Source organism: Mauremys mutica, chromosome 1 (genome assembly GCF_020497125.1).
Source record: "Mauremys mutica isolate MM-2020 ecotype Southern chromosome 1, ASM2049712v1, whole genome shotgun sequence".
Classification (NCBI taxonomy): domain Eukaryota; kingdom Metazoa; phylum Chordata; order Testudines; family Geoemydidae; genus Mauremys; species Mauremys mutica.
The window spans coordinates 214,178,200-214,203,140 of NC_059072.1; the positions used below are offsets into that span (position 1 = coordinate 214,178,200).

The 24,941-nt window shown below is 41.9% G+C and overlaps 1 protein-coding gene across 2 annotated transcripts in view; it reads left to right on the forward strand.

Moving 5' to 3' along the window:
- CFAP47 (cilia and flagella associated protein 47) overlaps positions 1 to 24,941 on the forward strand; it is a 647,660-nt gene that overhangs the window by 519,833 nt on the left and 102,886 nt on the right. For both annotated transcript variants that reach the window (XM_045022903.1, XM_045023700.1), the window contains one exon: positions 6,097 to 6,192. In XM_045022903.1, coding sequence (XP_044878838.1) covers positions 6,097 to 6,192 — 96 coding nt within the window. The remainder of the gene's footprint in view (positions 1 to 6,096; positions 6,193 to 24,941) is intronic.

Here is a 24,941-nt window from a genome sequence, read left to right on the forward strand (position 1 = left end):
CCTTGCAACCATCTCAATAGAGCATGAACTGGCCCAGACTGTGGCCCTTCAGCAGGAAGCAGTTCAAATCTTTGCAGCCAAGAAAGCACCACTTTGATTATTCAAACAGATAAAAAAGTTAAGTGTTACTTAAAATTTTTGAACAAGGCATTTTAAGTTGTTAGTTCTCCTTTATTGAGGTAGGTAGCTGTGACGGTACCTCCCATAAGGCTTTATGGAAATATGCTTAGAATGTGTTTTATGCTACATATGCCATGTAACATATCTCCATAAAGGTTATGATCTACTGAATGTATTAATCCTATTTGTATGAATTTATCATTTTTGTATTGGAAGTTATTAATGTTGGCTGTGTACTGGCTTGATTTCTAAATAATCTTAGTAGGGCATTTGGTCAGTTCCTGGAGAAAGGAATGTTGAAATTAAGTACCTAATCAAGAAACACTTAAAGGACAATGGATCTTGGAATGCTCCAATCCACATAAGAAGTCTACTTGAGGATGTTCAAGGTAGCATGTAAACAATGGAGGCTAGCTGTAAAAACTGTGAGTCATGCATGGACATGTGACTTGCCCAGGTGACTCCTAAACTCCATCTTGGGGCTGGACTTTGCATAGGAGTGAGGAGGGGATCTCCACCCACAAGAGAAAGTCTATTTAAACCCCTGGTAGACCTCTCCATTTTGTCTTCAGCTGGCTAAAGAGAGAGCCACCTCTCCACCCCCCAGGATACTTGAAAGAAACTGGAACAAAGGGCAGTGACGGCAAGGTGTGTGAGTGATTGCTGGACCCAGGCTAAAAGGAGATGAGTCTGTAAAAGGGAGCATGCTGGAACTGGTGAGGATCGTATCTGTACTCAGTTTGATTAGACATAGATTTGCGTGATTTATTTTATTTTGCTCGGTGACTTACTTTGTTCTGTCTGTTACTACTTAGAACCACTTAAATCCTACTTTCTGTATTTAATAAAATCACTTTTTACTTATTAATTAACTCGGAGTGTGTATTAATACCTGGGGGAGCAAAGAACTGCGCATCTCTCTCTATCAGTGTTATAGAGGGTGAACAATTTATGAGTTTACCCTGCATACGCTTTATACAGGGTAAAACGGATTTATTTGGGTTTAGACCCCATTGGGAGTTGGGCACCTGAGTGTTAAAGACAGGAACACTTCTGTTAGCTGCTTTCAGGTAAACCTGCAGCTTTGGGACAAGTAATTCAGACCCTGGGTCTTTGCTGGAGCAGACGGGAGTGTCTGGCTCAGCAAGACAGGGTGCTGGAGTCCTGAGCTGGCAGGGAAAGCAGAAGCAGAAGTAGTCTTGGCACATCGGGTGGCAGCTCCCAGGGGGTTTCTGTGATCCAACCCATCACAGCAGCAGAGCAGTACCATGAGAGGAGTAGAACAGGAAGAAGGCAGAATTGAGACCTTTCAAATTTTGGCCCAAGCGAGGAGGCATGGGGGCGTCACTTGAGCTCCCTGCCTCAGGTGTCAAAATGTTGTGGGCCAGCCCTGTGTCTATACATAACAAGGGCCTGATTGTACAAATTTTATTCACATAAATGCTTCCATTAAGGCTTTGTCTGTACTAGGTGATATGAGCCATTGGTGGCCGGTTGCTGTTGTAGCTACAGACCAGTGGAAAACCCCTAGCATAGACAGACTTAGCTTCCATTTGCACTGAATCATCTGTTTCACGCTAGGTAAACTGCACCAGTGCAAATAGTAATATCAGTACCAGAGCACCAATGGCTGAAATCCCCAGTGTAGACAATGCCTAAGTGCTCACCAGTGTAAGGGTTGTATGATCTGCCCCATATACTGGCAACTGACATCAATATTTTTATTGTAACTAAAACAGATAATATTATGAATGCAGCTTCATGGGTAAAATATTTCCAAGTTTCAGGAAAAAATTAACTACAGTAGAACTTCAGAGTTATGAACTCAAGAGTTACGACTGTCCAGTCAACCACACACCTCATTTGGAACTGGAAGTACAGAATCAGGCAGCAGCAGGAGGGAAGCAAATACAGTACAGTAATGTTAAATGTAAAATACTAAAAAATAAAGGGAAAGCAGTATTTTTCTTCTGCATAGTAAAGTTTTAAAGCTGTATTAAGTTGTAAACTTTTGAAAGATCATTATGTTTTGTTCAGAGTTCCGAACATTTCAGAGTTACAAACAACCTCCATTCCCGAGTTGTTTGTAACTCTGAGGTTCTACTGTAGTGTTTACAAGCATTCTACCCAAATGACTAAAGATCTGTACTCAAATAAAAGATTCAAGTCTCAGTGCTAGCTAATAATCATCTGAGGATGGTAATTGGTTCATCTTTGGGATCTAGCATTATCTATTTGTGTATTTATCTTAAGCAAAACTGATACCAATACCAATATTTGAGATGGCATTTAGCTAGGGCTTGTTCACAGTGACATTAAAATAGTTGGCTTATACTGTGGATTACTAAAGCTAATAGTATTTTCAAGATAGAATTGTACACACAGTAGCTCAATCATCTAATTTCCATGCAGAAACTGCTGCTTGTTTTAGACATGTTTTCAGACTGCTCTCTTATTACTTACGTGCCCCCTTTACTCATTTATTTAACTGAACCAAATACTGAACTCATAGAGGAAATCTGACCTAAATAATTGTTTCTTTACAGTAAAAATATCACTTCACTTCACCTCTTGACTTCTTTTCCTGTTTACACGGGAGTGGAGGTGACTATAATTCTTTGCCACTCTTTTCTGGTCCATGGGACAGGTCTTGGAGGTCCAGTCCTTTTCTGTTAAAACTTCTCTTGACAGAGTCTCTCCATTGTAACCGTGGTCTTGCACATCCTTTCTTTCTGTCCTCTTTTTCCCATGCTTTCTTTGCTGATTGTTTTTCTCCCATTCTTATAACATGTCCAGCCTACCTCAAATGTGCACATTCCAACGTATCTATCACTATTATATTTCTTACAGTAAAAATATATTGGAAATAAATAGCACGGCATATTTGTACACCAGCATTGGTCTAAATTAACACAGATATAAAGAAATTCACAATTTTTTCAGATCAACTTAGAGAGTGGTTAATCAATTTAAAATGAAAGTGCTAAGATTAGTTGTATTGTTTTTGGCATAATTGCGACCATCATGTTCACCACTAATAAGCGTGGGTATGATAAGATACGCACATTTCTATGCATCCGAAGAAGTGAGCTGTAGCCCACGAAAGCTTATGCTGAAATAAATTTGTTAGTCTCTAAGGTGCCACAAGTACTCCTGTTCTTTTTGCACATTTCTAGGACATCGTGAGGTATCACAATTAATTTCACATGGTGTAATTAGTTTACAATAACCATATCCCCGGAGGTTAGTTGAACAGTTTTGTGAAAAATAACTTTAGTGTTGAATAAATATTTATGTGAAGGTTATTGTGATCATTGCAAAATCCTGATCACAGCAAGGCGGCTTCAAATGAGGGAAACTTGCTGTAATCAATTTAGCACATTACAGACTTGGGGAAACAATTAGGAGGTTCCCTCAGTTTTACAGAGTAAGGTTACAAAACAGTTAGCGCCTTCCACTGCAGTATGTCCATGTAATAAAAATGGCTTGCCATACCATTAACTTGACATTCTATTTAAGAAAAACATGTACATTTTTCCCACCCATCCTGCTTTGGGTATCCTTAAAATAGCCTCACAGTCACCCATTCTAGGTGCAGTCAGACAGTTTTTACCTGTGTGGCCCCCTCTCAAGTAAAATAGGCTGAAGTTCAGTGGGATGTTTTAAAATACCCTGTTTCACAGGAGAGGGAGATATACTATCTATCTTTGTTTTATGCATGTTTTGTTTTCTCAGGTTCTCAGGTGAAATCAGCATCCTTTAATGACTGGATAATGAAGGCACATTCCTGTTAATTTTGTTCTTTAGAGAGACCATTTGTCTATATATCTGTAGTTAATAGTCTCACTTCTCAGTACAATAGAGGTGCTGTAAAATGTATTTGCCTGATTTAAACTGTGTTTCTTTCCTACAAGTTTGGAAAATCAACTCATCCACATGCAAATGCATGGACACACTCTCAAAAGCTAGATCTCCTTCCCTCAAATAATCCTCACTACACTCACTTAGTCAGTCTTATTTAAATTACTGAAATTGGACATCTTTGCCATACACTGCCGTGACCTTCCTTCATGTCAGTTTTTCTTGGATCTCTTTCTGAATGGCTGTCAGTTTCTCTCTCCCTCTCTTAATCTGAGTACTTAGAATTAGTTTTGAAAATTCAGTAATATAGTATTGTCCACAAAAACAGTATATTTACACTTTAAAAAAAAAAAAGAAAAATTCTGTAGCTAATAAAATGTATTCCTGTTCCTCCCCCCGCCTCAAGATCTCTCTGCTTGTATCATGTTTCCCTGTCCCTCACCCTTTGTCTATTTTGTGTCTTTGAGGTGGGAACTGCTTCTTCCTCTGTGTTTGCACAGTGCCTAGCACATTTTGGGTCATATGGTAATATAAAAAAAATAAAATTAATTCAGATTGTAGAGCTTTTCAGTTTTTAATTAAGTAATAATAGTGCTCAGGCTTGGCTTCTGATTCCACAGTGACCACATCACACTTCAGAGTAACCTTCAAGGTAACTTAAGACATCGTCTTGTCCTTGTTAGGTCATTTCATCATTCTCAATGTCTGTGTCCACACACATGTCGCATTCACTTAACACAACCAATCCATTTGGCTCAGGTTCTTAGAATTAACTCTTCCCCGCCCCCCCACGCCGGGGTTTCCTGATACTTCCTTTTAAGTACCTCTGTTAGGTAGGTATTGATCTGCTGATGCTATGTCTTCCTGCAGAGGCTCAGACTCCAGGCACATGATTAGACATACAAGTCTTCAGTGCATGCCTCAGAAATAGTTTTAACAATAACAACACCTAGCTCTTATATAGCACTCTTCATCTGTAGCTCCCAAAATACATTACAAAGGAGGTAAGCATCATTATCCACATTAGGAAACTGAGGCACAGAGCGGGGAAGTGATTTGCTTAAGGTCACTCAGCAGGCCAGTAGCAGAGCTGGGATGAGAATGCAGGTCCCCGCCCCACCCCTCAGTAATTTAGCTACCTAAATCAGATCATGACTGTGCACCATGTCCATGCCTGTAAATGCACCAAAGGCCTTCCTGGTCAGGTGGGTTGATTCTATTGGTTACATACCTGTAAATTGTCCAGTTACCTTGCCTGGATATAAATGTTTTCAGGATTAAATGTAAATAGAAATATGTCACTGCATCTGAAAATACTAACAATGATTTAAATATGCAGGATCTTTATGGACTAGTAACTGATCAGAGCCTGTATAATTGATCCAGTTACTTCTTGTTGTCACAGCAACAACAACATCTTCTCATTGTCTAACCTCTGCAGCATCTCTTCCTCATGTTGCAGTTTTGCTAGCTCCAACTCACTTGCTGTTGTCAGGGCTTACATGTTTTACACTATCAGCTGTTTTGTTTCTTTATCCACCTACTTGCCTTGGTCTTGAAATATTTATATCCAGAATATGGTAGCATACAATAAGGAGTGTGATATTGTGAGTCAGATGAGTAGTAGATTAATGTTTGAATCGTAGGCAATTTCTTTTGTGCATTGAATACCTTTCTAACTGAGAAGATTTTCACTTTTAACCTTTGATTTTTAAAAAAAAGTAACATGTATCTTCTTCTAAATGCAGCATGTTGGTTACAGAATATTAGAGAGACAAGATGGGTGAGGTAATATCTTCAATTGGACCAACTTCTGTAGTTGATCCAATAAAAAATATTACCTCATCTACCTCGTCTCTCTTATTGTAAAGATATTTAACAGGATTTCCTTGTTTAAATCTACAGTTACATTAAGCATATTAAGGAAAGTGATTAAAACACTGGGAGACCCTTCAAAAATGTCACCTCCTGTTTCAAAGTACACTTTGAAGAACATTCATTTGTGAAGCTCTTTCATTAGAGAACTTATTTGATCACATTTCAAATTCCAGTGAATTTCACTCCTTGAATGTGACATTGAAGTGTAAGATTTTTTTCTCCCTTTTTCCCCATTAGATCAGGAACAGACCATATGTCCTCTCAGTGCATCTGTCCTGCATCACTCCAGCAGTAAGGAGTTTGCTTTCTATCTTCCACTGAAGCAGACGCAAGGTATGTGGCTTCCTGTTTATATGCTATGTGGTTCTACAAGGTGTCATCTTTTATAGACCTTGAAATATATAGGAAGTTACATTGTGTATATAAACATAATATTGAGTTTGACTTCTTTGGGACTAGGAATTCGTCCTAAATCAGTGAGCTAGTGACCAACACCTTATACTTCATAGGAAAGAATTACACCCATCCCCAAAACTGGGGCTTGCCAATTGTGCAGTGCTGTATGTGCTAGAAATAGACATTCCTTCCTTATCCTGTAATAATCGTATTACACCATGAAGCATGACATTTGATTATCCCATTTTAGGAAGGAAGGGTACAAAGATTGTTATTGATATGTAAAAGAAACAAGAGGTCACTGCATTTTTTCTCGAATGTGGCTAACTAACCAAAAAAATGAGTGTAAGACCCCTTGCAAAATAGTGTCATATTGTTTACATGAAGCAAGTGCTTTTAATGGAGGAGGATAAATTACCAAGCTATCCTATGTTTGAGCCAAATGGGCAAGGTTACATTTTAAGTCTGTGAAGATTAGTAATAGCATTATACAAAGATATGTGACCTAGTAGGTGGAAAAAGCATCTAGCTGGTAAATCTCCTATTAAAATGTAAACTGAAGGGATTTAAAAAAAATGAAAAACAAAAGAAACAAAAACTGACCCCAAACAACCGGTTTGATTCCCAAATTAGTAACATAATATGTGTGTGGAGTAAATACAGATCTGAATATCTGAAAAACAGTTCCTTCTTCATGTACATGAAAAGTTATTAGTTTAACAACACATGGTTTCCCTAATACAGCATAAGGGAGAAGAAGAAGACATTTCAATGAAAGAGGCCCTTTTTAGACAGGGCCGGCCTTAGGGGAGGGCCACCCAGGTGACTGCCCAAGCGTGCCATGGTCAAGTGGGCACCATGTGGCAGCGCAGAGGTGCACACTGCTGGTGTAGTCAGAAGCTTTTCCTGGCTAGCAGAAGAACGCCACATTGGGGGGCACCCAGATTTCTCTCTGCTTCCTCCTGTCAGAGGAAAAAGGGGAGGAGGAGCAGTGATGCACAGATACTGCTGCCCCCCCCCCACCAACGTTCCTCCACTTCTCCCTAGGGGCTGTGAGGGGGGAAGTGAGGAGCAACACTAAGTGCTCTGTTCATCCAGGTGACTTTCCCCACCAGGGCTGCTGCTCTCCTGTCCTTCCCTTATGCAGCCCAGGTGGGGAAAGTCACCTGGATGCAGGCAGCCCTGACATCACTCCTTGTCCCCACCCCATATTACCTTCTAGGGGTGCGCAGAAGAGCAGCATTCAAAGGAGGGAATGAGCAGCAATGACAGCTGCTCTGAATCAAGGTCATTTTAACCCACATGGGTGCAGGAGGGGGAGTGCAGGGTTTGGGACAAAGGAGGCACAGCGGGGCCGGTGCTTCCTTAGGAGACCCTCAGTGGTCGCCTAGGGTGCCAGGATTTGGGGGGCAGCATTTTGTGCGCTCCCCACGGGGCGCACAGGCGCTTCCGGTTCCGCTCCAGTCGCGCCGCCGAAGAAGGACCTTCTGCCGACGTGCCACAGAAAACAGCGGCAGGCAATTGAGCAGCTCAATGACTGCCGCTGTCGCTTGCGGCATTTCGGCGGAGGTCCTTCTTCGGCGGCGCGATGGGAGCGGAACCGTAAGCTCCCGCACGCCCCGTGGGGAGTGCACAAAATGCCTCCCCCCGAATTCTGCCTAGGGCGCCAGAAACTCTGACGCTGCTCCTGAGGCACAGTGTAGGGGTTGGGGCAAAGGGGAGGTGGGGAGCTCACAGGGGCAATGGAGGGCACCTATGGGGGCCAGGGGCAATGGGTGGCAGTGCCATGCCCATGGGGGCCAGGGGGGCCAAAATACAAGTTTGCCCAGGGTCCTATTTTCCCTTAAGACTGTCCCTGGTTTTGATAAATTATCATTTAAAGGGATCAGTTAAGGAGAAAGCAGGAGAAAAGAATTTCTGGAAGTAAAATTATTTAACAATTGAAAGTTCCCCATTATTTTAGTTTATGTAACACTAAAGAAAGCAAGAAATAGCCTTTACAATCATTCAGTTGTATTTAAGCATGTATCTTCCTTCATCCCTTCTTTTTCCCAAGGCACTTTGTCCATTGAAAGCTATTGTTTTCTATATTTTCCTACAATGTTTGATATTTTCAACTATTTCAAAGAAATCTGGAAACCAGAACTTAAGAACCAGAACTTGTCAGGAAATAACTGAAATATTTACTTTTAAGTCTTTATGTACAATGTTTTAATTTATAATTATGCCTTCTAACTGATATAGGATCTGAAAGTAATTTACTACCTTTACTTTTGTAAATTTTACAAACATTTATATGTGAGTTGTACATTAATAGCAACTTGTTTCCTGAAGTTATACAGCAATTCAGAGCAATCTTGTGGTTAGTTCAGGATGAATTCATAATTGAGGGGATTTCAGTAATAATTGCAAGTCTTTCATAACGTGATACTGTCATCTTTTGCTCCAATGTTAATATAAAAACAATCATCTATCCCTTATCCCAGAAATGATGGAAATATTTCTATATTTATTCAAGCCATTTAAGTGCTTTTTTCAAAACAGGGTCTTTGTGTAGGTCACGTTGTAAATTATGCTTTTCAATTTCAAGTTGTACAAGGCATTTTATTAGATTATGAATCTTAAACCTTTGCTCTGGGTGGTGTTTCATACAGTTGTATATGCATGTGTGTCTATTTCTATACACATACACATTCACATAAATACTCTATATCAGGGGTGGGCAAACTTGGCCCGTGGTCCACATCTGGGTGGAGAAATTGTATGCAGGGCCATGAATATAGGACTGGGGCAAGAAGTTAGGGGGCAGGAGAGGTGCGGGATGCAGTAGGGGGCTCAGGACAGGGGGTGCAGGGTGCGTCAGGGGACTCAGGGCAGGGGGTTGAGGTGCAGGAGGGGTGTGGCGGGGGTTAGGGCGTCTCAGGGCAGAGAGGAGGGGTTCGGGGTGCGGGCTCCGGCCCTGCGCCATTTACCTTGTGCAGCTCCGGGGTGGCAGCAGTGCACAGTGGGGCTAAGGCAGGCTCCCTGCCTGCCCTGACCCCGCTCCAGTCCTGGAAGTGGTGAGCATATCTAGCAGTGGCTCCTGGGACTGGGGTGGGGCAGGCCGTTCCACCGCGCGCTGCCCTCGCCTGTGAGTACCACCCCCGAAGCTCCTATTGGCCGCGGTTCCCCGTTCCCAGCCAGTGGATGCTGCGGGGAGGTAGGGGGTGATGCCTGCAGGTGAGGGCAGCGCACGGAGCCCTCTGATCCTCTCCTTCCCCCCCCCCCCCCACTCCAGGGGCCGCAGAGACGTGGTGCTGGCGGCTACTGGGAGCGGTGCGGGGCCAGGGCAGGCAGAGAGCCTGCCTTAGCCCGTGCTGCACCACGGGGCTGGCAATCCTGTGGGCCGCATTGAAAGCCTTGATGGGCCGGATCCAGCCCGTGGGCCATAGTTTGCCCTCCCCTGCTCCATATGGACTCAAACCAAACAAATTAGCCTTTGGAGAAATGCAAACTAAAGCCTGTATCAACTTTCTCTGGAAATAGCATATGGAAAAAGGAAATGTGAGATTAACCACTCAGTTTCCTCCAAATTTTGTCACAGATTGGGATATTTCTTGACATGTATTTTGCTTCCCCTTCTAGCTAACAGCTATTGGGAAGGAGGTTGCAAGTTGATGTTCTCTTATTTTATTTATTATCCTCTGCTTGGTGGTCTCTGTCATATACTTCTGTACCAGGTATGGACTGGCTACAGAGCTTGTTTAGGATGAACACATCTGGTGTGTGTAAAATCCTTTAATACTCTCCCTGGTGAGGCTAAAGTTATCTTTAAACAAGGTCTTTTCCGTACAGTGCCACCTAGTGGCTGAATAGTATAATACCATTTAGCATACAATTATTCTCTGGTTCAATGCAGTGTTGTTGTAACCATGTTGGTCCCTGGTTATTAGAGAGACAAGATGGTTGAGGTAATATCTTTTATATAAATTGGTCCAATAAAAGATGTTATATCACCCACCTTGTGTCTCCATGTTTCAATAACATTTCTGGAGATGAGGCAGCAAGGGAGTAGATCATAGAGAAGATGGTGAGGACTCACTCAGAGTCTGATCATTTCCTATGCAAAGATTTTATGCAGACATACAGAAGAGCTGTGACTGATGCCATGGGATTTTTTTTTTGGTTCTTTACTATAGACACCATGTGGATCTGTCCATTTCAATCTTATCCATAAAGTATGTAGTAAACTGAACCAAGCAATCGGTTTAAGGAAATACTAAAGCGAAAACCAATCTTAGTCAATCATACTGCCCACTATCCAGTCTGATGTTTCATAAATGTATTGATGATGCACAGCTGTACATCTTTTGCTCTGAGAATCCCACTAGCTTGGTGTCTGCCATAGGTAGGTGGTAAACAGAATATTTGTGAGTGGATGCATGTTGTGCTGCTGGCCTCATTCACAACTAAGGGAGATGGAAGCCTTGCTGCTGGGTAGGAGTCATTTTTTTATGAGGAGGCTCTATCTTCCTTCCCCTTTGCACTTAGGGACAGATGATGTGTGGGCATGTAGAGGGCAGGGGTCAAAAGTTTTATTGTCTCATATTCACTTGGCTCACTTAATAATATAGAGTGATGCAGTGGCTAATGAAATCAGTTCAATGGAAAACCTCCAATTGACTTCAGTGAGCTTTAAAGCAGGGCCCACACCATGCTCCTTTCTTCTCTGGATCCTGATTTTCTTCTTTTCTTTGACTTGTCGCGTGCTCTTTTCCTCCTCCTTCTCTTTGACTCTAGGTTTAACCTTTTTGTTTTTCGTTTTGTTTTTTACAGCTATATCTTAAAATCTCCAGAATTCAATCAGTTAGGACAGATTTTGAAAATTGTCCCCTCTTCCCCTTTCTGCGCCTTTAACTTTGTACACACAGATTATATAATATAGACATCTATATATCTGTTTGCAAATCAGAGACATCATTTACACATCCAAAACTGCAGGCACAAACAAGAAGCGTTGGTTGAGGCGCCTATAAAAATCAGGCCCTTCAATTCTGAGAACAGAACTTTACACTGACTTTATTAGGAAAATATGCTGTCTTATCTGAGAGAATTCTTCTGTTACCACAAAAAGAGAGAGAGAAACAGGATTCGAGATACAAATAGAGGAGGGAAGACATCGGGGCTGTCGGGGAAAATGGTTTCTCCGCTTCCTTGCTGTGAGCTATCTTCAACCTCCTCCTCCTCATGTTCCTCGTCCCCCAAACCCGCATCCCTGTTGCATGCTACTCCATTGACGGAGTCAAAGCACAGGGGTGGGGTAGTGGTGGCTGCACCACCTAGAATTGCATGCAGCTCATCATAGAAGCAGCATGTCTGGGGCTCTGACCTCGAGCAACTGTTTGCCTCTCTGATTTTTTGGTAGGCTTGCCTCAGCTCCTTAAGTTTCATGCGGCACTGCTGCGGGTCCCTGTTATAACCTCTGTCCTTCATGCCCTTGGAGATTTTTTTCAAATGTTTGGGCATTTCATCTTTTTTAAAAGAGTTCTGATAGCATGGATTCGTCTCCCCATACAGCGATCAGATCCCTTACCTCCCGTTCAGGCCATGCTGGGGCTCTTTTGCGATTCTGGGACTCCATCATGGTCACCTCTGCTGATATCTGCACTCACCTGCAGATCACCACGCTGGCCAAACAGGAAATGAGATTCAAAAGTTCGCGGGCCTTTTCCTGTCTACCTGGCCAGTGCATCTGAGTTGAGAGTGCTGTCCAGAGCAGTCACAATGGAGCACTCTGGTATAGCTCCTGGAGGCCAATACCATCGAATTGCATCCACACTACCCCAAATTCGACCTGGCAAGGTCGATCTCAGCACTAATCCCCTCGTCGGGGGAGGAGTACAGAAATCGATTTTAACAGCCCTTTAAGTCGCAAATAACGGCTTCCTCGTGTGGATGGGTGCAGGGTTAAATCGATTTAACGCTGCTAAATTCGACCTAAACTTGCAGTGTAGACCAGGGCTCAGTCTCCTTTCTCTAGTTTCTAACACAGAGAAACCAAATATTCAGTTATTTCAGTGTGTTTTGGCTCTTGATAAGAAATTAGATTTCTTGATTTCAATAGGGCTAGAAACTGAAAAGACCATTAATCATACATTAGAATAACCTGCTGATGATGCTCCATTTAATAACTGCTGTGGATGGACAGACTAACTCAGAGCATGTCCTTACACAGGTAGAAATACCCTATTCCTTATTTAGTGATATTTTAATCACCAAAATTCAGTTGAAATAGGGCGGTTTTGTCCTATAATGAATCAGAGCTCTATATCTAGACCAAAATTTGCCATGGCAAATTATCTGCACACTCATTCTCTGGATATAGCCAAAAAATCCAGAAAATATCCCCAATATCAAAAAATCAATTTTTTATAAAATATTTTTTGATGGAAGGACAATTGGAACAGAATTTACATGCAGTCTTCTAAGCTTTATCTACATTGTTGCATTTCTTTCCTTTTTCATGGAGCCTCATTTTATATATTTTAAATACTCCGGGCCTAAAAGTTTTATGTCTGAATCCCTCATTGAGTTTTGAGTAGAACAGTTTGCAAGTAGCCATATTGGACACTTCCATCTACTTTAATATTTTACTATAGTTGTTTAAAATAACAGTCTCCATGATTTAGGGGGAAAGAAATACAAAGACAAACTTTATTTATGGAGTCCAAAGGTAAAATTTTCAAAAGCACCCCAATAACTTTGAAACCAAAATCTCATTTTCAAATATGACTTATGTACCTAGGCTGCTAAATCTTATTGAAAGTCAATTTTCCCTTTTCAAAATTGTACTTAAGCACCAAAGTCACTTAGCTATATTTGAAAATTACCCTAGCACTACAAAAATAGAAAAGAAGGTGGAACTTCTTTGCAAGACTTTGGAGATGGAGGGCCACAATAAGATCCAGCCCTTGTTTTAAGTGTGGCTATATGTTAGATTTTTATGTAATTTCTGGTTTATTTTCTGGTTTTAGGTGAGCAGTAGCTGTTAATTTAATCCTATATGTGATTATATCACTAATTGGGAGAGGAGAGAGAGACAGACACACACACCATATTTTAAGGCCTAGGCACAGGAGGCATTATTGAAATTGAGCTTTCAACTTTAACGTTGCACTAAATGACTTCTGAGGGCTTGATTTCTCAACTATTGTTTTGAATTAATGTCAATTTTTTTTGCATTGAGTTGTCCTGAAGCTTTTTTTAAAATAAAACATTTTATTGATTTTTTTATAGGCAAAGAAAGTGTAACCTATTACAATGAGATTAAGAATGCTGTAGCAAATACAAGCACAAAAGTTAAGCAAAAGTCAAATCTCTATTCTGTAGGCATAAAGTAACTAATATAAAAATTCTTGCCCAAAACAAACATTTTTGTACAATAGAGTGGCTCAAATATTGAATTAAACTAGAAAAACTTTGAGGTTTGTCTTAAATGGGCCCCCAGAAGGTCTCCTAATCGTATCACTTCGAGCCCTAAATGGCATACAAGAATATAGCGTACTCTGACCTCCACTCATGCTGCCACTTTGTGTTACAGAATTTAAGCTTTGATTTTTTTTTGGTTGTTTTTTTTTAAGTAAAGGGTGAGATCTTCTCCCTGGATCCAGACCTTTTACACTGGGTAAAGGGGCCTGAGTGGTATAAAGCAGCCCTAAAAGCCCTTATTCCAGCTAGGAGAGGACTCCCCTAGCACAGACATTGCAGGGGACAGCCATAAGACTGTCCTCTGAGGATGCCTTCACAAGCCTTGACATGAGGCAGCAGAACCAGAGCATGCAGTGCTGAGGAGGTTCCGGGCAGTGCAACCCATGAGGCTGCTGTAAATTAGACAGGCCACCAAGGCTAAAGATATGCTGGGGGCCTCACAGCCCATGGAGCAGCCCAAGATAGGAAGGGCACAAATGTAGCTTAAAGCCATTTGTCACGGGGTCTAGGGTGAAAGCCAGACCAGAGGGGGGTTGTGTCACCTCTTACCCTGTAACCCTGGGGGCTTTACAATGCTTTGCTACTGGAGCTCTCTGCCTAGGATGCTCATAGTCAGTATTACAGCATGCAGGTCACACCCTGAGTGTCTGTGTGCTAGACAGCCCTGGATTAGCACCTCTGGCCTAGCAGCCTGTCTCCAGCCCCACTCTGGCTTCCACCAGCCTCGGTAACAACCAGCAAGGTGACCCCAACACATTCCAAGTCCCACATTTTCCCAAAACCATGTGTTCTGCAATGACTAGCCCTCTTCTGGACAGTTTGTTCCTGTAAAGAGACAAAAGTACATTAGAGCTTATTAATTTAACTGCGTAAATCTACCCTTCCCTGCAAACACAGCTCTGATTTGGTTTATAATAAAAATAAAAAAAATATTAAGAGGTCATATCTGATGTCAAGTAAAAGAAATAAAAAGTTAGAAATGGTTACAAGCAAATAAAAGAGAAAACACGCATGTATAAGGTCTAAAATAAATCTAGCAAGGTATATAGGCTTTGTTCAAGATGGTTTCTTTCAGCAGTAATTTTTCTTCCCAGCATGTCTTATTTTCCCTTGGTCAGGACCTTCCACAGAAGTACAAGATGCTGGCTTCTCCTGTCTGCCTGGGTGAAAAATCTTTGTGTAAGTGGGTTTCTCACCTATATTCATTTTCCAGAGATTTCAACTCCCCCCTTGGTAGAAGGACCCATCTTTCTCAGCTTGTAAAAGCTCTGTTCCCTTATGGCTATCTTGTGATGGATGCCACAGATGGCATCTGTCTCTGCTTATATCTTCAGAAGTTCAACTACTTTATTTCAAAAGGCAGGATGACCTCAACCTGTTTTTCTCTTCCTGTGGCCTTCCCTTCCCCCTGTATATAAATGAGGCTTCCATCCTTTTGATTCCATAATGCTTAACTTACATATAAGACAGGTAAATAAATACCCACCTTCTCTCCTGTCTAGGAGGAAACCGGTTTCTCCCTGTTTGGCCAGACTTTAAAGCATGGTATCATGAAGTATCCATATTTCCTCATATGGTGTAAATACATAAATTTCACAATGATGTTAATCATCAGCGTGGCATTAGCTTTCTGAAAAGATTTCACTCTATACACTTTTGTAATACAGTAATATTGACATATAGTCAGTTGATTCAATTGCTTATCACTTGAGGTTCAGCCCCTCTTGTCTTTATAGATGAGTAAACTTTTGCAACATGCAAAGTAAAAGATTCAATAAATAAAAGCTTCTTTCGCCTGCTGGGACACACACCATGCTGTCTCCTCCCACGCTTGTTGGCTTGATAAGGTTTCTTTACCTAATATGTAAAAATAGACCTTCATTGAAGACCGTGTTCAAATACACAATCCTTTGAGGCAGACTGTGCTTATGCATTGTTTGCCAAACACATCTTAAGAATATAATTCTAGCACATATTCATAATATTTTGTACACACCCTGTGCATATATCATGCAAGAACATTAATGATCAGAGAGTTAGTTTTCCAATATCTTACATACCTTTTATATACAGATTTTAACCATAGCGAGTACGCTGAATTGGTCAGGCCAGATGAAACTCATTACCTGATATGAATGAGCCCCTTGCCCTCTGGCATTGGGATGCACTTAGGGTCATACTGCCCTCCCCCGTTACAAAGCTGCAGGAAGGTTAACTGCTAGCTGACCTGGAGGCAGGAGGTCAGAACCATATTTCCTGGGCAGGTCATCTGCCTCCATATTTTCTTTCCTCTCTCTCCTTTATATAGAAGAAACCTGTTTTGTCACCTTTGTCTGTCTACAGTCTCCAGGACATAATATCAGAGAGTAGCTATAATTTTCACCTACTGAAGTGTTACAGACATTTCACAGTGACATTAATGATCAGGATGGTGTTAGATTTCAAATGATATATTATATCACCTTTTAAATAAATATCATGACACCAATGTGTGAGGTGTAATGAATATGTCACACCTGAGAAGAGTTTCTGACGAAGTAGTGAACCACAGATGGGCTTCTGTGTCACACCACTACAGTCCTCCTTCCCTCTGTGGCGCAATACAGAAGCTCACCCAACATCTATATCCCTTAAAGGTGTGAAAAAAAGCTTCAAAATATGAACTGAGTGTACCTGGTGCAGTGATGTTTACCTAAAATCTCTCAGTGCTAAAAAATAGCACTGAGGTTTGAAATGCCTCTGCTCATCTCAGTAAGGTGTTAACTCAGATGTCTAGTGATGATGATTGAAATATTCACACTGTTAACTATTTTAATGCTGATCAAATTCTATAAGAAAGGAGAACAGGAATCATATTTTGAAGATCTACACAATCTCTGGTGAGTGCCATTTAATTTTTGCCCCACAAGTGGGCAATTCTTCAGAATGTACAACCATTTTTTCTCCCAGTCAAAAGGAGCCAAGCCAAAGAAGCCCAGCAGGATATTTGAGCCCTATTGAAGGCTATTTCAAAATGCCACACTATTCTGTCTGTGATGTCTCAAGTATTTATGCTATGGGACAAGGTTTTACAACTGTCTGAGGGTATGTCTACACTGTAATTAAAACCCCAATTCAGGATCGTGGAGTTCAGTCTAAGGGGATGTTTAATTGTGGTGTAGATATTCAGACTCAGGATGAAGCCTGTGCTCGAGGACCCTGCAAGGTGGGAGGATCCCAGAGCTCAGACTGCAGCCTGAGCCCAAAGTCTACACCGCAGTTCAATAGCCCCTGAGCCCAAGCTCCATGAACCCAAGTCCGCTGTCATGGTCCATCTGCGGATATCTATTTTCAGTGTAGACATACCCTGAGAGACTTTCTTAGCAGACCAGAGACTGACTGAGAGCAGTGGCTTCAAAAGGCCAGTTAGCGGTGAAGATAGCTCTGCAAGTCTCATTGGTTGCCTCTCACGCTGCAGCCAGGTCTATGCCCACTGTGATGATTATGAGACGAACATCATGGTTGCAGTCATCAGGTATCCCAAAAGAGGTTCAGGAAACTATTGAAGACCTGCCTTTTGAAGGCCATGACATATGAAATTCCAGAACTGATGAAGTGCCTCAATCTCTGAAGACCTGTCAGTGATGCTTCAGCCTCTGGGTCTCTATACACTGTCACAAAAGAGGAACCAAAACTGATACAAATAATTTTCCAGACAGGAGCATCCATCTTCCTTACATCAGTACCAACGAAGAGCTCTTGAGTTTTCTAGGAAAAGGCTTTGTTTCCAGAAGAAGAGTCCCTTTTTCTTCTACAGTAATAGTGTTCTGCAGTCATTAATTAGGTAGGAACTTCAGATTTTTTTTAAAAAGAGCGCTCACAGAAATTCGTATGCATTCTGTCATTTACTTCTTTGGTGTGCTCACTGTTACCTTAGAATGAAGTGCCAGAATCAGTCTCGTGAATAAATATAACCCCAACACAACGCCAACACAACTGCATCCAGCTTTATAATTACAGCCAAACCAAGTGATGTTTAGATAGAAAAATAATCCATCTTTATTTTAATAAAAAACACTGATTGGAGTGAAGTCGTATCCCTCGTTCACATTCCCAAGCACTAAGATAACAAATGATTTATATTCGCACACTAGATGCTTATTAATTTCATAGGCAGTGTCAAGGAATTTTCCTGATTCTAGTGGCAAAGATGCAAGCAGACCATTACACAGCACGGAATGGAAGCATTGCCATTGGGGTGAAAGCTCTGAATAATAGCAAGAGCTTAGCCCTCCAACAAGTTTGCATTTCCCAGAAAAATTCCTGCAGCTGCTCAGAGATACGGTCATTCTACCTGCACTTTGTGGTTTAGAGAAATTCAGTGGAAGATGGCTGCCAAGAGAAATGCACTGTCTCGCAGCGTGCAAGCAGGTAGTGCAGTACACTGCTAGGCAGAGTTTGGCTGCGCCCAGCAACTTGGACAATAGAATGGGGACTTAGAAGCAAATTAGCAAGGTCTTGCTCAGATAGTGCACAAAAATGTGTCATTTATTTGCTATCTAGCTGGCTTTGAACCCTGATAAAGTGAATGAGAATTTTTTGTCCTGGACCTGCTATATTCCCATCAAACCAAAGAGACGACTGATCCATCTTTACTTCTGTATAACTTATTGGGCTAAAAATGTAAGAGACCATTTTCCTGTAACAACAGCTATATAAATGGGGATACCAGGCCAAGATGCTTATTTCAGAAATACAGTACTCTGGTCTATTTCAGAGATTTGGGCTTAATTCTCCACTGTGCCCAAGTGGAAAGATCCCCCAAGGACCTTAAGCCAGCTGAGAATTGGGTATATCAGAGCCTAGCTTGGCCCCCTCCCCTTCCCTCAAATGCTCTGTCTCCTTCTTGCCTCCGAGAAGCCTTTGCTTTCCCTTATGCCACACAGTGAGTTCCAGCACAGTAGATGGCAGATGCAGAAGGCAGCAGAACCATCACTGCCACTTTGGGGAGTCCTTTGGCTGTTTCAAGTTCACTCTGTGCTGCATAAGCAGAGAGCTGTTCCTTAGGTCTGTAATACCAGGAACAGATAATGGTGTGATCATCTTAGACCAGGTGTACCTCCTCTATCACCACTGACCTGATACTTTCTGTTTGGCTTTGGGAGCAGAGGAGATCTACTGCATATCTCCAGACACCAGGTTCTCCTTAGCAGCCCAGCTTTTGGACACCTATTGCATTGCTCAGTCACTTCAATTATACATTTGACCTGCTTGCTTTATGGCTTAAGCCTTAAATTCTTTTCATTAGTTTTTGTTACACTAAAATGCAGGGAACAAACAATAACTAACTGTATGTTTGCTGAGGATTTCTGGAACAATGCAAGCCATAAGATATTTTTGCAGTAGTACAGAAAAGAATTAAATCTAGTAGGCCAATTTTACCCCTGGTGTAATTTCATTGGAGTCAGTGGAATTACAACAGATTAATTATACCCCTAGCCTTTCAAAGTGCAACAATATGCCATATCTTTCAATATCCCACTGTACACAATATGCCATACCTTCCAACTCACCACCATATACAGTACAACATACCTTCTAACACCTCACTCTGTATACAGTATTTTCAGAGCTTGTAATTTATAAGCTCCTATTAGGTATTGATGAATTGTAACAGAAATAATATTGAGGTATGTATCCATGTAACACTCAGCCACTGCAGGGATGGGTGCAGTAAGGTGACCCTCAGGATTGGTGCACACCTGTTGTGTACTTTGCACCTGGTAGGAGAGAGCAGCTAACAACATTTTGTCCTTATCCTTCCTTGGCAAACTCTCTGCAGTGAAAACATTGCCATCAATGCTACTTTCTGTATTTCCAATGTGAGCTGGAAGTGGCTCTCTTGTTACATAGCAAGACCACCAAAATGCCACTATGGGAATAGGGTGCATACACTGTAGACCTACAGAAACCAGAGTGCTGATGCAAACAAACCACCTGACCTGTCCAAACTTCTTCAATCAAAAGACTTTCCATGGGAAATGAGGTGCCATCTCAGAATGTGCTGCTAAGGGCACAAATCACACTCACAGCAAAACAGGAGAGGGGTTTGTGGCTCTCAGAGGAGCCTACAGTCTGCAACTGATTCTGTCTCAAGGCTATAACAGAGGGTGAATAATGAAAACCAAAAGACACATTGCTGGAAAACACACTCACAGCCTTGCTTACTATGCAATGGAGCAATTTCCCTCTTTAAAGCCTATATCTGTGGGAAGGATGGAATGTGGGGCTATGACATTGACCCACCCTGTCTAGACTAGGAAATAGATTGTATTGAAAAAGATGATAGTTCAAGCATGTTAGCAAATACGTTTTTAAACACTGCCTATTCTCCCGCTTGAGACCTGCCCATTCAGAAGAGGGACAAGGAAACAAGGAAGGGGCACTGGGCATGTTAGAAAGTCCCAGTTCAAACCACTTGAGCATCCAACCAGAGAGCTCAAGCAGTTACACCCAGCCCAGAGAACTCAGCTGGCCCATGGCCTTGAGCTGCTCTTGTCAACCCCAATAGTAGGGGCCTTAGCAAGGGGAAGTTCACTTGTCTGCAGACACAATGGCATGAATAGAAAAACCCTGGGAATTGTGGTCCTACCATAATTAATCCTAAGTGATTCGTCATGTGAGGGAGGAAAGCCAGGGTATTTTAATTCTGACCTGGGATTCTGGGAGGGCCATGGAGTGAGTGAGCATTCACCCCTGGGCTACCACTACATACACAGAGTCTACCCCACGCTTTTCCTACAAGCCAGAGAGGTGCTCAGTGCTTCTCTTTGTTTCAATCTTTAAAAAAAACCAGACGCCCGCCCATTCATCCAGGCCACATGGCTGTTTTCTTGCTATGGCCACCACACTCCACCAGACTCCCAGCCCTGGCCTGTGCTGCCCCCCATTTACCCCTCATGATCCCCACAATCATTCCCAGTGTCCCTAGCAGCCCTCCATTTTTCCCTCCCCTGAGCTTGGGCAGGGCAAGCAGCCACAGAGCACAGGCAAGATACTCTCCTTCTGCCCTGTGGCAGGTACCTGAGCACAGCTGTAACTCCCTGCCCCCTCTGGAATGTGCCCCCCCCGGGCATCTGGGGAGGGGCATATGACCATTCCTGCCCCTCCCTAGTGTCACCTCTGCATATGGGCTGTTGTTTGCATACTCCATGTTGTAGTGAGCCATGTGGCTATTTGTACATGTTCCCAAAGCCTGTGCACAGAGCTGCCCCGTGGCTGGAGGCACAACCAGCTCTATTACCCCCCCTCCCCATAGCGGTTACCCGCACCTACTCTGATCAACTGTCACATTCCAACCGCCACAGAATCTTTGGCCTCCAACATTCCATCTGGTTCTCACAGGGCTCAGTGATTGAACTTGCTGATATTTTAAACCAAAAGCGCTCTCAACCGTACTTGTAGCTGTTTCAATTGCTTCACACTGAGTCAGAGACATTGTAAACTTCAGAGTCACACACAATGGCAATCCTGGAAGATTAATGCTGATTGGTGTGGGTGCAAATGAGGAAGTATGCGACAGTGAGGGGCTGTGTGTGTTTGGGGTTAGTGTTGGTGCTTGTTGTGGTGTTGTATGGGTAGTTTTGAAGAACTGTGGCAGATGGGCCAAGTAATCCATTATCTGTTCAGTCTCCTTCAGACAACCAATGTAATTGTTGGATGCAAATTAGCTGAAGTGTAAGGGTGGTGATTTGGTTGAATTACCCTCTGATATCATAATTATCTTGGGCTCTTCACATGGACTACATACATACCTTACTATAGCTGCACACTGCATGGGTGTAATTTGTAAAGCCAAAATTGCTGAGAATTTAAAAATTGGATGGTAACAGAGTGTGAAACCCAGTGAAGACTGAACCTGGTGATAGTCTGAACAAAGAGAGACCTCAGTTATACTTGTAGATCAGTGGTTCTCAATCCATTTATATTGTGGGCCGCAGGTCTCCATGTGTTATATGGGACGCATCAACACAATAAAAATACTGCCTGTATGGTCCTGAGGAGATCACATGGGCCACAGCTATGTGCTGATTGGGCTGCAAGCGGCCCATGGGCTGCAGGTTGAGAACCACTGTTGTAGATGTTTCCACTGCTTCACATTGACTCAACAGACATTCTAGGCTTCAGAGTGACTATCCTGGAATCTTATGATGTAGATTACATATGTGCATTCAATGCTCTGCTGCATAGGAATGGGATTAATCACGTGCTTAAAGTTAAGAATGTACTTAATTGCTTTGGTGTATCAGGGCCTAAATATTCACCAAAACATTTATTTATATTATATATAATATAATTTCACTGTGCCCATAAGATATTAAACTTATTCTAAACCCAATAATACCATAATTCTAACTTTTGACAAATGGAGTCATTTAAATTGTTCACTGTAGGGAAGGATTAATTTAATTAAAATGAACATCATATCCACATTATTCTGCCACTTTAATTTTCTTCCCTTGATATTCCATCATACTACTAATAGGATTAACCAACAATTCAAAACATTTTTATGGGGGAGATAATAAATAATTCAAATTCTCATTAAAAATTTGTATCGTTTACTTACAAAAGAGAATTTAGATTCCCCAATTTACTTTTCTGTCATAAACCCATTATGATTAGACAAGTCCTATTTTGGTTTGATAAGGCTTCTAGTGTTGAACCTGTCTGGGTGCATTTAGGGAAAAGACTGCTTCTTTTGCTACCTCTCACCATGCCTTCAGGGTTTAGGACTGCTACAATAATAATTTTTCCATTCTATCCACAGTAACTCATGCATATGATATATGGTTATCAGTGTTTCAGATATTTATGCTAAAACCTTATACACTTAAAAAGAAACCAATCTGAAATCCTTCATCATTAGAAATAATTGCTGATGGCATTTTGGTCTCATTGGATTTGAAACAATAAATATAGGTTTAAGCAATATTTTCCTTCCTCTGAAGAGTCACATCATTATCAGTTTGAGGAAAAAATCAGTTTAGGCAATAATGGTGAATGTGCGGTGCTTCAAATAGAAAAAGATGTTTTAATGACAAGTATAACTAAGGCATTGTCACTGTTAAAATGTATTGTATATATACTGCTTGGAAATTATGGTATATAGTAGATAGGATTTTAACATGATGGATAGGCTAGAATTAGGATAGTCTTAGAGAAATATGGAGGAGAGATTTAGAGTTACAATTAGATCAGAAGCATTCAAATCAATATGTTAATATTAAAAGGTCATCTTTCAGAGTTGTCAACTCCTGCAACAGAAATCATTAATTGGACACAGAGGTTTATGTTAGCAACATTTATAAAATCCTCTAATACAGTCATAGTCACTTGTTATATTACTGTCTTGTGGGGAGGGGGAGAAACTGAAGGTGTTTCTTCTAGAGAGCACTAACCCATTTAGGGTATCATGACTGCAAATGTTGGTGATATGTTAAACTTTTAAAACTCTCCTAAATTCTAATTTCTGGAATGAGGAATGGAATTTACTCTGTAGTAGTCTAGGCATAAGCATCTAACACTGCTTAGTTTATTATTAAAACAATTTTGATTAATTTAGAAGATGATGCCTGCTCTCCATGTGTGGAACCTTGATTTGCCCAACCTATCGTAATGCTCAAAAAGTAATTCTAGATAATGGAAATGAATTAATGGTAGTACTTTAGACTTACGTAATGTTATCCAGTTGAGGAGGATTTACTATTACACAAATTTTACAAGTGGGAAAACTGAGGCTGCGACTGCACCAAAGTTTCACAGTAAGTCAGTTGCAAAACTGGTAATAAAATTGAGAGGTCCATGACTGCAAGCAAGTCCATTATTCTGTCAGAAACCTGCATAGTTTCTGGTCAGCTTATCTGGTCTGCTGCTAGGGACCCCAGGCTTCTGTAGAGCCACTAGCCTACCCTAGACTCTAAGACCCCTGGCCTGAGGCGGGGCTTCCTGACTTTCAACTCTGCGGCCAGGAGCCTGGAAGCTCTCAGGGTTTTCATACTCCTGGTTTCACAGCAGGAAGCCCTGACATGGCAGGACTGCTATGGAGCCACAGACCCTGGAAACCTGGGGTTCTTGGTCCTGGGTAGTCCACATGGCATTTCCATGGTCCGCAGCTCCTTAGCAGCCTCACCATGCAGATTGGGAGCCTCAGTTCTAATAAAAAGAACAGGAGTACTTGTGGCACCTTAGAGACTAACAAAATAGAAGCTCAATTTCCATCAGCTTTTCAGCTTGGAAAAGAGGAGACTAAGGGGGGGATATGATAGAAGTATATAAAATCATGAGTGATGTGGAGAAAGTGGATAAGGAAAAGTTATTTACTTATTCCCATAATACAAGAACTAGGGGTCACCACATGAAATTAATAGGCAGCAGGTTTAAAACAAATAAAAGGAAGTTCTTCACACAGCGCACAGTCAACTTGTGGAACTCCTTACCTGAGGAGGTTGTGAAGGCTAGGAGTATAACAGCGTTTAAAAGAGAACTAGATAAATTCATGGTGGTTAAGTCCATAAATGGCTATTAGTCAGGATGGGTAAGGAATGGTGTCCCTAGCCTCTGTTTGTCAGAGGATGGAGATGGATGGCAGGAGGGAGATCACTTGATCATTGCCTGTTGGGTTCACTCCCTCTGGGGCACCTGGCATTGGCCACTGTCGGTAGACAGATACTGGGCTAGATGGACCTTTGGTCTGACCCGGTACGGCCGTTCTTATGTTCTTATCAGCTTATCACAAGGAGCCTGGAAGTTATCAAAAACTGAGCTGCAGCTGGTGCTTTTAGGTCTAGGCTCCCCCATCCACCTTGGGGGAGGGTACCTCAGTGGTTTGAGCACTGGCCTGCTAAACCCAGGGTTATGAGTTCAATCCTTGAGGGGGCTATTTAGGGATCAGGGGGAAGAAAGGAAAAAAAATCTGTACTTGGTCCTGCTAGTGAGGGCAGAGGGCTGGACTCAACTCAGTGACCTTTCAGGATTCCTTCTAGTTCTGAGATAGGTCTATCTCCATAAATTTTATTAGGGAGACTAGCAGTACTTCTTCTTAGTGTATGCGCAACATGCCTCAGGTAGCATCTGACCAGGATTCATCACCAAATTTGTTCTGCTGGTTGGATCATTCGCTTCCCCATCCAGGGCCAGGTGCCAACAGGGAGTGCAATGTGAACACTGATCCATGCCCC